This window comes from Coccinella septempunctata, chromosome 7 (genome assembly GCF_907165205.1).
Source record: "Coccinella septempunctata chromosome 7, icCocSept1.1, whole genome shotgun sequence".
Lineage (NCBI taxonomy): Eukaryota > Metazoa > Arthropoda > Insecta > Coleoptera > Coccinellidae > Coccinella > Coccinella septempunctata.
In genome coordinates, this window is record NC_058195.1 from 13,550,480 (window position 1) to 13,564,222 (window position 13,743).

General features: G+C 36.3%; 1 protein-coding gene across 2 annotated transcripts; it reads right to left on the minus strand.

Annotated features, from left to right (window-relative positions):
- Positions 1 to 6,191: 6,191 nt before the first annotated feature.
- LOC123317460 (protein scylla-like) lies at positions 6,192 to 7,877 on the minus strand. Of its 2 annotated transcripts, none has more exons than XM_044904014.1 (3): positions 7,689 to 7,877; positions 7,114 to 7,471; positions 6,192 to 6,964 (listed from the first exon to the last, which is right to left on the minus strand). In XM_044904014.1, exons 1-3 carry the CDS (start codon positions 7,735 to 7,737, stop codon positions 6,880 to 6,882), a joined length of 492 nt encoding a protein of 163 aa, XP_044759949.1. In that variant the 5' UTR covers positions 7,738 to 7,877; the 3' UTR covers positions 6,192 to 6,879. The 2 variants fall into 2 exon arrangements, with proteins under 2 accessions (XP_044759949.1, XP_044759950.1); XM_044904015.1 differs by having other exon boundaries at positions 7,110 to 7,471.
- Positions 7,878 to 13,743: the final 5,866 nt, after the last annotated feature.

Sequence of the window (13,743 nt, forward strand, 5' to 3'; positions counted from 1 at the left end):
CCTGTGTCCTCGTCTTCCTCCTTTTCCGTGGCCCTCCCTTTCTGTGAAAGTCTCTCGTAAAGGTCCACGAGAGTGAAGAGTTCACCTTACTTCCAATCCCAACAAATATATCTTTGAAATAATTAGATAAGTATAGGTAATAGAAAGGAAAAGAAACTATGCCGGGTAACTGTCCAGTGTGCTTGAAGTCGGTCGTTGATGACGGTCAACTTCAATGTTATGGATGTCGAAAATGTGTACACCCCCAATGCGCAAATCTTTCCACCAAGGAGGTAGATTTTCTCAGGGAGTCGTACTCGAAATGGTATTGTCCCAGTTGTGATACACGTAAGCGTTCATTACGTAGCGGTTCCCAGTCTTCCACTGGCATTGAACAGCCTATAACTCTAGAACATTTTTCACTTCTTATGAGCAAGATCACAGCCATGGCGGACGACATGAAGTCGATAAAAAATGATCAGTCCTCTATTCTTTCCGAACTCGCAAAATGTAGGGAAACACTTGAGGATCATTCGCGGACACTTGAAGTACATCGAAATGCAATTTCCGATTGCGAAAGTAAAATAACTTTTCTCGAAAGTTCACATGGGGTTCTTGCCTCGAACTTTGAATCGGTAATCAAAGATGTTAGCGAAATTAAACGAGATATTGATAGTAATGCTCTGGCATCTGCTTCCTCGGTTTCTCCCGTGTCTCCTGAGGGCCAGGTTGTGTCGGCCGAAATCCTTGATCGCTTTAGGCGCTCTTTCAATGTGATTCTGAAGAATGTACCAGAACCAGAAAGCCCAGACGAAGATTTAAACATTGCCGTTGATGTGCTGAAGACTATAGAACCCGTTGATTGTACTATTGCTGTTAAGGCTACTCGGCTTGGAAAATCTCGATCAAACCAACCACGTATGATCAAAGTAACGTTCACTAGTCCTGATATAGTCAGCTCCCTATTACGTAAAAAAAAGAACCTACTTAATATACCAAAATACAAGAACATCATTCTGGTTGACGATAAAACACCCCAGCAGATCAGTGAACTAAAGGATCTCCGTGACCGTTTGAAGTCTAGGGAGTCGGCTGGAGAAAAAAATTTGACTATTAAATACATCAAGGGTGTACCAGCTATTGTCAGAGCGGATGTTTCAAAGGTCTCGAAAAACTGATAGGTCAGCTCTCTGAGTGGACAGTCGTATATTCCAATGTTCAGTCCCTATGTTCTAAACACAGTGAACTTCTTACGTTTGCACATCTTCATAGTCCATCTTTTATTTTACTGTCTGAATCATGGCTTCATCCCAACATATTAGATTCAGTGGTAAATATACCGAGTTATCAGCTGCACAGAAGTGACAGCTCCACTACTATTGGCTACGGTGGGGTGTGCATATATGTTAGGCAGGAAATCGTCAGCTCTTTCAATGTTCAAGCTTCTCATGTTCATTCCCCTGGCATTGATAATATTTTCATTGATATAAAAATCAATGATTTCTCCTTAACTATTGGTTGTATCTACCGCCCCCGTCCCTGTGCCTGTGATTCTGTTCTGGTTGCTCATTTGTCTCAGCTTTCGGAGCACGGTAACTGTGTGATAGCAGGGGATTTTAACCTTCCTGACCTTGTTTGGCCTCTGGTCACCCTGCCTTCCTCTTTGTCACCCTCACTTCCCTTTGCTGAACTGGTGCATGATTCTAGTTTCGAACAACTCATTTTGAAGCCTACAAGATATCGTCAAAACCAAGTCCCATCGTTGCTTGATCTCGTCTTAGTGAATGTTGATAACCTGATCTCAGATGTCGAGTATCTCCCCCCTTTCGGTAAATCAGACCATCTCACCCTCAAAACTAAAATCCAGTTCAATGTTCCTTCGAGCAAGAGAATGGTTCGCAAAACTTTTGAGATCATCAATTTTACCAATCTTAATAGAGACTTGGCTAGTATTAACTGGAGGGAACGTCTTCCACATTCTGGTGTGGACGACATGTGGAGAGTTTTTTCAGATGTTCTGGACTCCACTATACAGGCTAATAAATCTTTGAAGGAAGTCAACATCAATCCTGCTAAACCATGGATCGACGAGATCTTATGCAGTATGATACGCCATAAGAGGAGGCTTTGGCAGAGGTTTACCAGGCGTAGAAGACCAGAGGACTATGCAGCTCATCGATCGTATTCGAACACTTTATCCAAAGCCATCAGCCAGGCAAAAAGGAACTACGAGTCTGGGCTTGCTTCTTCGGGGAATGCCAAGAAGTTTCATAAATACGTTCGGTCATTTCTGAACACTAAAGTATCTGCCCCCTTGGTCAGAAATTCCTCCGGAACCGTCTGTACTGATTACCAAGAGTCGGCTGAGGTGTTGGCTGACACGTTTTCCTCATCGTTCACACTCGAGCCTGATGGGCCATTACCAGCTGTTAGATGTGCACGCTGCAGTTTTGACCTATGCAATATTTTATTCCGTAAGGAGATTGTTGAGAAAGAGCTGATGGCGTTGAAGGCGGATTCTTCACCCGGACCTGATGGTTTTGCACCTTTTATTTTCAAGACTTGCTCTGGCTCCCTCTCTGAACCTCTAGCACTTATTTTCGAGAAGTCCTTCGAGACTAATGCTCTACCCTCGTCTTGGCTGAAGGCGACAGTGACACCAATTTTCAAGAAAGGCGACAAACTTTCTCCAACTAATTATCGCCCAATAAGTCTGACTGCTGTGGCTTCAAAGATCTGTGAGAGGGTGATACTTGGCCAGATGTTAGACTTTCTTCTGGCTAACAACATCATTCCACCGGAGCAGCATGGCTTCCTGCCAGGTAGATCAGTGATCACAAATCTACTGCGATGTGTGGATGATTGGACGAGAGCTCTCGACGCCGGTGCCTCTGTCGATGTGGTCTACTTGGACTTCTCTAGGGCCTTTGACCGAGTACCTATAAAAAGACTCCTAATGAAACTTGAACATCTTGGTATTAGAGGTGGGCTACTGATGTGGATTAAAGCATTTTTGAGTGGCAGAGAATTTTCAGTGCGCGTTTCCGGGGATATTTCGTGTCCACGACCGGTCATCAGTGGTGTTCCTCAAGGGTCGGTCCTTGGTCCGATTCTGTTTCTGTTATACACGGTCGATTTGCCACTTCTTTTGCAGTCTTCCTGTTCCCAGTTCGCCGATGATACCAAGCTTTATAATAAAACAGAAAATTCTTCAACTTTACAGAGCGATCTGGATGTTGTCTCCAAATGGTGTGAGGATTGGCTGCTTCCGCTCAACTTAGATAAGTGTACTGTGCTACATATTGGAAAAAAGAACCCCAGAAAACCTTACATGTTGAGCGGAGGAGTCCTGTCTGCAACTAAACACCACGATGACTTGGGTCTAACGGTCTCGGACGATCTCTCTTGGTCGATGCACGTCCAGAAGATAGCACACAGGACGAGGAGGGTGGCTTACATGATTTCAAAGGCCTTCCATGGTTGTAGCCCCGACGTTTGCTGCAGAATCTATAAATCCTATGTAAGGCCTATTTTGGAATTTGCGGGACCAGTATGGTTTCCAAACCTCAAGGGTGATATGGACAAGCTGGAGAGGCTTCAAAGATCTTTTACTCGTCTTCCATATAGCCTTAATCGCCCCAGTTATGACGAACGTCTCAAGATATTTGGCTTGACTACTTTTAAGGATCGTAGAGAGAGGGGAGACCTGATTGTGACCTACAGATCTCTGCATGGCAAGTTTGGAACCGATATGTCCTCTCTGTTCCCTCTCAATACTGGCAACCTGAGAGGCCATAGCTTCAAGTTGCAGAAGGAAAATTTTAGGACAACCCCTCGTCAGTCTTTCTTGTCTAATCGAGTGTTCGATGCCTGGAACCGTTTGCCTTCGGAGATCGTTGGTGCTTCCTCAGTGAACGTTTTCAAGAACTCTTATGACTATTTCGTGGAGGTCCGGAGGACTTGAGATGTGTGGTGTGAAATATGATTTCTGTCAATCGATTGTTTTTGTGATGTTCAGTTGGAAGTGTGCTGTCAACTTTATTTTTTTTATAGAATGTCATTTAGAGCTACCTAAAGGCCTTGCCTCAGCTCCAATTTTTTGTTTAATAATAATAATAATAATAATGATTGGTGTTAATGAAACTCAATGTCACAGATACTCCTTATCACTCGATCACAATAAAACTACTGTGGAAACGCCTCTTTAGTGCAATTTTCTTGTCTTTGTGAAAGTGGGTCACAATTATAATCCGCTGATGTCACATTTACATCTTTTGCAAATGTGACAGCATAATCTTTTTTGTGCAAAAGTCATAAGCGAGTTTAGAATTTCAAAACTGGCAACTTTGACTGTTAGAATAACATACTCTAGTGATGTTTAAAATGAACTCGTAACTCTCTGAATGGTATAGTTTTCAACTATAATGAACTTCAATTTTGAAAAGAAAGAAATCGTGTCACAATAAGGCGAATGCACTGTATAGGAAAAAAGTGTTTCTTTTGACCTCAAGAATCTGCTGTTAAAATATTTGTACGAGTCAAAGACTTACTTTGTATAAAAACTAATACCTACCTGAGACATAAACCAATCTCATGGACAATCACGTACACGACATCTGCCAATTAAATTGGTCCTTTTCTTAGGTGTCAGTTCTTAGTTACTCTGCATAAACTCACCATTATATAAAAATCGAACGATAAATATTATGGCGATTCATTTTATCTTCAGCTCTCGCGTCATCAATAGCTCCATATTTTATAAAAAATTCAGATGTTTTGAGGCAGAAAAGATTGTTTGTATTTTTCGTTATTTTGAATTGCTTAAAACGCTTTGAAATTAATTATTCTTTTAGACGTAATAAGTAAAAGACTCCGAATTCAAGTGCAAGGCTAGTGAAACTGCAACAATATGGTGCACAAATTTTGAAAACGAAACAGGAAATTCCTTTCGAGTTCTGGAATATATACCAGTAGTATACGTCCAAAAATCCGAAGGAGAAAAAATGGGAGAGGATTGCTCCATGAAAAAAAATATCACCCTGTACATTTTTAATATTATTTGACATATTCTATTAAGTAGTTAGAAGTTTTTTTTTCGATGCATATTTAGAATTTGAGCCAAATATGTCATTAATTGCAAGAACTAAAATATACAGAAAAATTTAAACTTTTTAACACCCAATTTAGGTATATGAAGTTTTTGCCATGATATGATTCATTCAATATACTCCTGAAAAAATTGTATTGAATTTTGGAATAGACTAGCCTGTTCATGTATTAATACTCAATGACACTCCATAGTTGATTAAAAATTTTTTATAAATGTAGTTATGTTGCTAGATAGGAATCAATACATACACCTATTGATTTTCTACAGATTGTGGTCTATCTAGACGCAAAATATCGAATTGAATTAATATAATAAATTGAAATATCTTATGAATTAATTGAGTTTTGATGCTCTGACAAGATTAGTATGTGATTCGGGAAATTCAAAATGTATACATACTAAAAACTACTATTATGGGAAATTCGAAAAACGAAGAAGTAGGTATATATTAATTAAGTAGAAAAGCAAATTAATCTCTGAAAAAGTAAAACAAAATTATGGTTGAGATTTTTTTTTAATTTAGTTTTCTCTATTTCTTCTTTAGTGAATGAAAACTTTAAATTTTGTAGGTAGATTCAACGTGGCTTCGATATTGTTGGACTTCTCTACCAAACCAGTACTAATTGTTACTGAGGGGATAATGAGATATGAGAAAGGCTGTTCTCGCCCTGTATAATAAAAATTAGGTACCGGAAACAGCGTGAATTGATTACAAAACTTGTTATCTATTTCATCGAGCCACCTTATATGTATCTATTTTTTATAACCATGGACAGACAGATCTCGTCTGATTTCCGTAGAGAAATTCGGAAGTTCAGGTGATAACCAACAAGGAACTGTAGCATTGAGATCACAGTGTGATCTCAATATCATATCTACTTGGTCGAACTTCAATTAAACTTTTTTCAGGGCAACTCATCTCCCAAGTTCAAGGTTGAATCAGTTGTACAATTATATTTTTTCTTTTGGCAACATTCAGTAATGAGCGGCGATGAACCTGTTTATTTTACGCCATTCAATAGAAGACGCAACTCACAGTTTTGTTTCATTTTTTTTTAATAATTGGGGAAATGGGTGAAAGGTCGTAAAGAAAAAGAAATGGTTATAAAAAATCTTTTTTAATGATGATCACTGTAGAATAAGTAGTATTCAAGCATGAGACTTGTACAAATCTGTACTATCACATCGAATTGCCATAGTACTACAACATTCTAAAATCTACAATTTATAAAAACTTATATAAAATATTCTTAAATTCTAGATGTTATAGCCTCTTAAATATTTTACATAATTTTAAACATACATGTTATTAAAATTTGTACGGTCATGCATGTTTTGCATCATTCTTTCACAAACACTAATCTATTATCACAAGAAAAAAAATTAAAAAAGCAAATTTCAACTTCTTAAATTATCTCTCTACACAATACTTCCAAACAAATATAAGTACAGGTACGGTGTCATATCAATTTATTATACATTATTATAATGTATAAATTCAAGGATGGCAAATATCACTCATGATCTCGAAACGTTTGTCAGAAACAATAATTTGAATGAATCAATAATTCTCACTTTCACTGATATAATATTTTCGCTTTAATATGAAACGAATCAACATCTTCAAACGAAGATAAAATAGAAAATACTGTTAAAATATTTTTTTAAAAAACAACTAAATCTAACATCACGCAGCGCTTTTAAATTTTTCAATATTTTTACATCTATAAAAATAGAAAACTTAAAGGTTAATCGACTCATTTCGTTTTACATTCAGTCAAATTCGTGGTTTAAGTCGATTTGGGGCGATATAATTTTTTTTTGGTTAATTCGTATTCGGTACTGATAACCACTGTGCCTCCTCCTGTTATTTTTCTGTAACAAAGAGAAAGGGAAATGAATAATACTGCAGAAATTGGCTTAACGGGTTTGCTGAACAGCTGATTCGATATACACCGTATGGATTAACCGTGCTTCTTTAGCGGTATTCTTCGGGTGTTAAACGTTTGGTTTGTTGTACTTACTTGAGGAATTGAGGCAAGAATCCCCAGCCACCATTCGCCTGTTTGAAGGTGAGGTACAGCTCGAAAGTAGACGGTATCGTCGGATCAATCTTGACGGTGCTCAACCTCCTACAGTCCTCTTCACCTTCGAATAACAGATAAAGCGTACAACCTCTAATACCACACAATTCCGAATCGGCGATATTCAAAATATCCTCTGAGATCTTTTGAAGCAGTCCACAAGGTAACAAAACTTCTCCGCATAAGAGATGAGTCCTTTTAGCGGCGCGTATTTCATCTTCTAACTTTTTTGAAAGTATCATCACTGAGTTCTCGTGTGTCAGTTCTTCTGATGTTGCACTGGGATTGTAATATCTGCCTGTAAGGAAAATATGGAAATTAGGATGCAGTCACAAAGGATGCCCAGCAAAAGATCAACCTTAGTAAAATGAAAAACTAGTGAAACATTTGGAAAATTCGAGTGACAATGCTAAATAAACTATAGGGTGATAAAACTCAGGTGATTGGCGAATTTTCCGAAAATTTCTGAATTTGAAAAGAGCTTTGCGATGGGAAAATCTCCCGAGGATACTTACTCTGGTTTTGATATTCCAGATGTTGTTGACCGATGGGAAGAACTTCCATTTTTATAAAATATCGAAATAAGCAATAACACTTAAATAATATCACATACAAAAGCCGGTCGCCTCTCGTGTGAAAGCTCGACGCAACAACTTATTACTCTCAAACAGTTGTCCTGTTGATAACTGACGATTTCTGGGCTACGATCTCGCTATTTATGCTTTCCATCCCCACCATAGTTCGCGCATTGTCGTACGCGATTCGGGCTAGTTCGGGGCCGCACGTATACCAAATTATAAGTTTTACTCGTATCCCAACGAGAAGTGTCTTTGTTTGAACCAACATACTTTTTTCTGTAATAAATTAATCCCTTCTGTATATTTGGGGTTTCTACTGATTTATTGAAATTCTCGTGCTGAAACTCTTCCTCGTCATCCACTTTGTTGAAGTTCTAGTGATCGTGACGTAGCTTTGTGGAGTTGAAGTTTCCCTATTGAGTGAATGATGCAATAATCCGGGCCTTAACATAGTAGCCGGCATATTCCGGTATATTCTTTTGTGTTCATTTTCTCGTTTGTGATTTTCATACAGTTGTGAGTAAGTCGAAATCGAAATTGAAATAAATTTTTATATTGGATATTTTAGTTTCAATTAACCTGACTGATTTTCCACCGAAAATCATCAAAGTACAAAAATCGGGCACAAATTCAGCTTTCATCATTTTTTTCCTTTGTTCGAAACCTACTTCATATTGACGAATTGAATAATAAATTTTTCCGCAGTCACGAATTGATTTCTTATTTAAGATTAATTAGAATTCATTTATCTATATTTTGGGATACTTTATCAGATACTCTAGAAAAAATATGAAAATGGATTTTTCTTGGAATAGATGCCTCAGAATGATTTTAAGCTTACTTTTAACCAGATTATATTGAAAAACAATTTGAATATAATTATCAGTGCGTGATCAATAAAGTGGGTAGGCATGCCTATGAGGTCGAAAGTCAAAATTAGTCTGAAGTAGGCATAATTGAATTTAAATTGAGGATTGAGTTTTTTATGATTAGTAACTATACGGACAGTTTAATATGGAGACTTCAATGAGAAATTATAGGGAGGACAAAATGCTATAATTGAAAAATGAGTTGAAACATGATCTTTTTGCTTAACCAATAATTTTTACTGAAAAACAAAATATATTTGAGAGCAATCATAAAATATAATACAGCCTTGATTAATTCAAATAAATAATATTTCCTAGATAGATAGATGCTTGAGCATCATTTTCAGCTTAGTTTTATCCAGATTCAGTCGAAAAACAACTTGAATATAATTATCGGTGCGTAATCAATATAAGTGAGTGTGCCAATAAGGTCAAAAGTCAAAAGTAGTAGTTTGAAGTGTAGGCATAGGTAATTGAATTTGAATTCAGGTTTCAAGAAGCTTTTTATGATTAGTAACTATACGGTGAGGTGAATTTGGAGACACCAATAAGATATTATGAAAAATAAAATAAAATTGCAGTAATATCGAAGGCGAAATGCTAATTGAAAAACGAGTTGAAACATGTTCTTTTTACTGAATCAATAATTTTTAATAAACAACAAAATATATTTGAGTAATCATAAAATATAATACAGCCTTGATTTATTCAAATAAATAATATTTCCTCTATATATAGAAAATTAGCACCTAGATCTCATGGTCACAATTCTCATTATCTTCCTTCAAGAAACATATCTAGGTGAATAACGAACATAATTTTATTACAAGTAGACTACCAACTTAGATTAAACAAAAATATAAGGTACGTATTACTTTTAATAAGTATATTATCCACATTCACTCAATTGAGTGTTGAGAAAATATTATTCCTTCTTGAAGAATACAGTAAAAATTAGAAGAATTCTATCTGAGGAAAAACTCTGGAGATATCTTCACCTCAGTTGATACCAATTATTAATTATTGTTGAATTAGCCATGAAATGTTGAATATGTTGTTATTGTCCACCAAATCAATGCAAAACTATGTAGAAAACGACACATTCATGAATCTTGCATGAGGTGCCATGAAAAAGTGTGAATGTTGCATCATCCTTCGATTATTATTGTAGCCAATATCGAATTTGCCAATGTTGAGTCATTGGGCCAGTAGAAAATGTATTTGAATATTTGATTGAGAGCATAAAGGTTTTCATATGGGAAAAATACGCTCAATATATATATCTGTTTATGGGAAGTGTAATCATCAAAAAAATGCATACTAAGAATACTAAGATTTTGTTATTCAAGTTTCGTAATTGCTTTTTGTTTTGAAATATTTTCTAGATTTTTCTGAATAAATATAGATCAAAAACAATTTTTGTGCAATAATATCGCACACCTAGATCTAAACAGAATCAACTCAAAAAAGCTGACTTTCCAGAAATGGCGAAAAACTGTTTTCTTCGTCACTATACACTGCAGATGTTTCATCCATGGATTATTTCATCTTACGTGTAGCTAGGAGAACAATTATATCGTGGGAATTGTTTCGATCATGTTTTGGTGCCGAAAATTAGATTTTTGTAATTATTTCCCTTTTGCTTAGCAATTTCGATGTATTTGTTGTATTATTTCGAGTTAGGCCAGTATTGGTGAATTTAGTTTTGAGTTGACTCCTTTTTGAAAGGGCAACTTAGACTTAAAATGAATTAGCACTATGTGCCATTTATATTTAGTTCAATCCATTGGGCGATTTTTTGCCAATAATAGAGATAAGGTGCTAGGTTATAAAGGGGTCTTGATAAAAAGAAATGTGTAAGTTGGATGATAAATTAGCGAGAAAGCAAAGGAATTAGTAGGTACTGAAAACATTCATTTTTTTTCTGTTGAAAAATAATGCCCATTATGTACTGCTGAAAATATTATGTAGTAAAAAATAAAATTTATTCATAAATTGTAACATAATACAAAAATATAAGAACAATCTTTTCTAAAAAAGATTACAAGTTCAGATCAAATATATCATATTTGACTTACAAAACTAAAAAAATGACACTTCGAGATCATCGCTGTGGAAACTTATAAAAAACTTTGGTTTTGAAAATCATCACAATTTTCTTCAGGAGCGAGGAAGTCATGATTAAGGAATTTCAAAGACAATGAAGCAATAATAATTATTAACTATCATTATCGCCCAGAACACTTTTATAATACAAATCATAGTAGGTTTTTGGAATAACGTTCTTATCAATCAATTGTCGTATGTCTTTTTTTTTCGCATCAGACAAGGCAATTTTTTCGGTGTAGGCCTGTGTTAAGCCAATTGAAAATAACGATTCATCGCTTGGTGACCCATTTGCTCTTGTGCGGGGAACTCTTTTTCCGTACACAAGCTTTTCTATAAGCTTCCTCACTGAATGATGTCTTATAGAAAAATGCCTCAGGTTGTGCTTTTTCAACTCTTAGAATCTTTATGTCATGCCACTTAATCTGATTTTTCTCCTCGTCTGTGTTGAAGTTGGTTCCCCATGATTCCTGTAATGCTTTGACATCATAAAATTTATTATGAGTCATTTCTATAACTCTGTATGGTTTGCCGGTTTTTTTTTGCAGTAACAATCAAAGTTTTGTACTGCTCGGGAATGAAGATCGGCCCCGACTGCAGATATCTTTTGATTTGTTTTTCAATCACGCTATGTACATTGTCACCCTCGTTTTGGGAATGACCCCGTATCAAAAACTTATGAGTGATTGACTTAACTGACAATTTGTTGACAGCGTAGGCATAGGCTGATAAAAGGAATTTATTTTTTTGTTGACCACCACAATTGTCTGAGTAGAAAATCAAGTCAATCTCTCTATTGGGATTTTGGTCTACCTGAGATTGAATGTAGTGGAGTATGCAGCTACCAATTTCTACAGCCCCTCTTTTTCCTTCAGTTTCGTCCCAAAAGTAGCAAATTACATCCTTTACTTTCAAATCGCTCATGGTAAAATTCAGGCAATTGATCCTAGATTTATAAAAGAAGAGGGATATTTGTCCCTTCGGAATCTGCAGCATTGCTTGTAAGTCATAAACTGCTGTGATGGTACCATCTGTCCTATTCTTATCCTTTTCTTTCTCAGTTCTTGCCAAACTCTTTTCTTTCAGATGCTGTTCATATTCTTGGCTGAGCCGGCTCTTTTCTTCTCCGTCTGAGTTTTTGTACCTTTCGCAAAGATCACATTGATCTTTTTTTGGTAAAAAAAAAGAAATATTGAATTCTGTGTTGAATATCCTGTTGAATGTGGAAGATGTGGCAACAGGTAATCCATCCCTCTCACGAAATTGCTTATAATCTCTATAGATATCGGCCAATGATTTATCTCTTGCAATAAATTCTCTTGTTGTTTGAGCTCTCAAGTAATGAGATTCAATCCTAGGAATAGAATTTATGAAATCTATAACACTCTTTTTAATTTGTGGGTCAATAGTGGGATGGTTAGCATGTTTTCCCCTCAAATCGGCATCAATAACTCCGGATTCCGTTTTCTTAGACAGTGCTGTTTTTATCGCTTTATAGCTTATGTCAAGTGTAGATTTAAAAAATGGCTTGCATACTCTGATTTTGCATCCATTTACCTCAAAATAAAATGCGGTGTTGAGCGCTCTAAAATCTTGTGTACTGGAGTATCGATATTTAGGCTTAATTTGTTGAGAGTGTCTTACTACAAATTCTCTCTGTCTTTCAAGATTGCCGAGGCCCCAGAATGCATCAAAGAGCTGTTGCCTCGACATTTCATCGATTTTACTTCTGCATTTCAACCGACATTTCTCTTCACAGGGTGGTCCAACTTTTCTCTCTGGCATTAGTTTTTTCAATTTTGATAAAGACTGGTAGGATTTACCAGAATTTCTCAGCGTTTTTGCTACCTTACATTTCCATTTCGCTGGTTTTCTTATTCTTTTTTTACTTTTTTTTTTCTACTTCTGGTTCTTGAAAATTTATTTCAGCAACTATAGGACTCTGAGGGACTACTTTGTCCCTATCGCTGTCCGAGGAATCATTAGATTCGGATGAGCTTGAGCTGCTGGTGCTGGACGGACTCAATGATCCATTAGGATTAGGAGGTAAGAGTGGTACAAATTTATATTCGGTATTCCTCGGTGACAATTCGAAATTTGGATCTGCATCGGAGTCGTCGAAATCACATTCTTCGCTCCGTATTGGTGAAATGTAATAGTTATTATCTAACCTGGATAATGCAGCATGGGTTGCCGCAGATGGTACTTCATCAATTGATGACATCTTACTGACATCTTCCAGAGGTGGGTGTTGCGGAAGTATGTTAGAAGGAGTGTTGTTTTCTTTGTCTCTTTCCATTACTAAATTCACTAAGAACCGGCCACGTTTCAAATTTTGCCTGAAACAGAAATTATTCATTCATTGACTCATGGGGTCCGATTCGCCAAATTAATTCAAGAAGCTCTCAGAAGAATTATTCAATCCTATTAACGATATTATAGAATTAGATTCGGCAGAATCCATCTAAAGGGATCTAACTCAAAAATTGATCTGTATGAAACGGAAAAAAGTCTCGGGAGGCCAAAAAAAAATTCAATTATATTGAAAAGAAAGAATTTTATTATCATCAACAAAAGAAATTCATTTCATTCGTTTCTTTGGAGAAATATAGGTACGAAAAACAATTACTCAACAAAACAGAATTAACTCTAAACTGAAAAGTTTTCTAACAATATGGAATCAATCCTAAATAAAAATGAAAACTTTACTTACCCTGCCATCGATACTGGTTCAACTGAAAATAAAATATCAAATAACTCTGCACTAGTCGTCAAAACGGCGATAACTCAAAATATAATTTGTTCAATTTCCATCAAAAGGGATTCAACTCGAAATAACTCCAACTTGTTGGCTTCAAGTACGTCTGTTCCGCTTGCAGTTCCGATGGTTACTAGCAATATTGCTGTTTTGGTGGTGTAAGGAGAGGCTTGCTCGTTCATAAATAGGGACATTCAGCGCCATCTAGGGTCGAGTAGAGGTGTTATTTTTGATTCTGTTTTATTGGTCGGTGGGTACT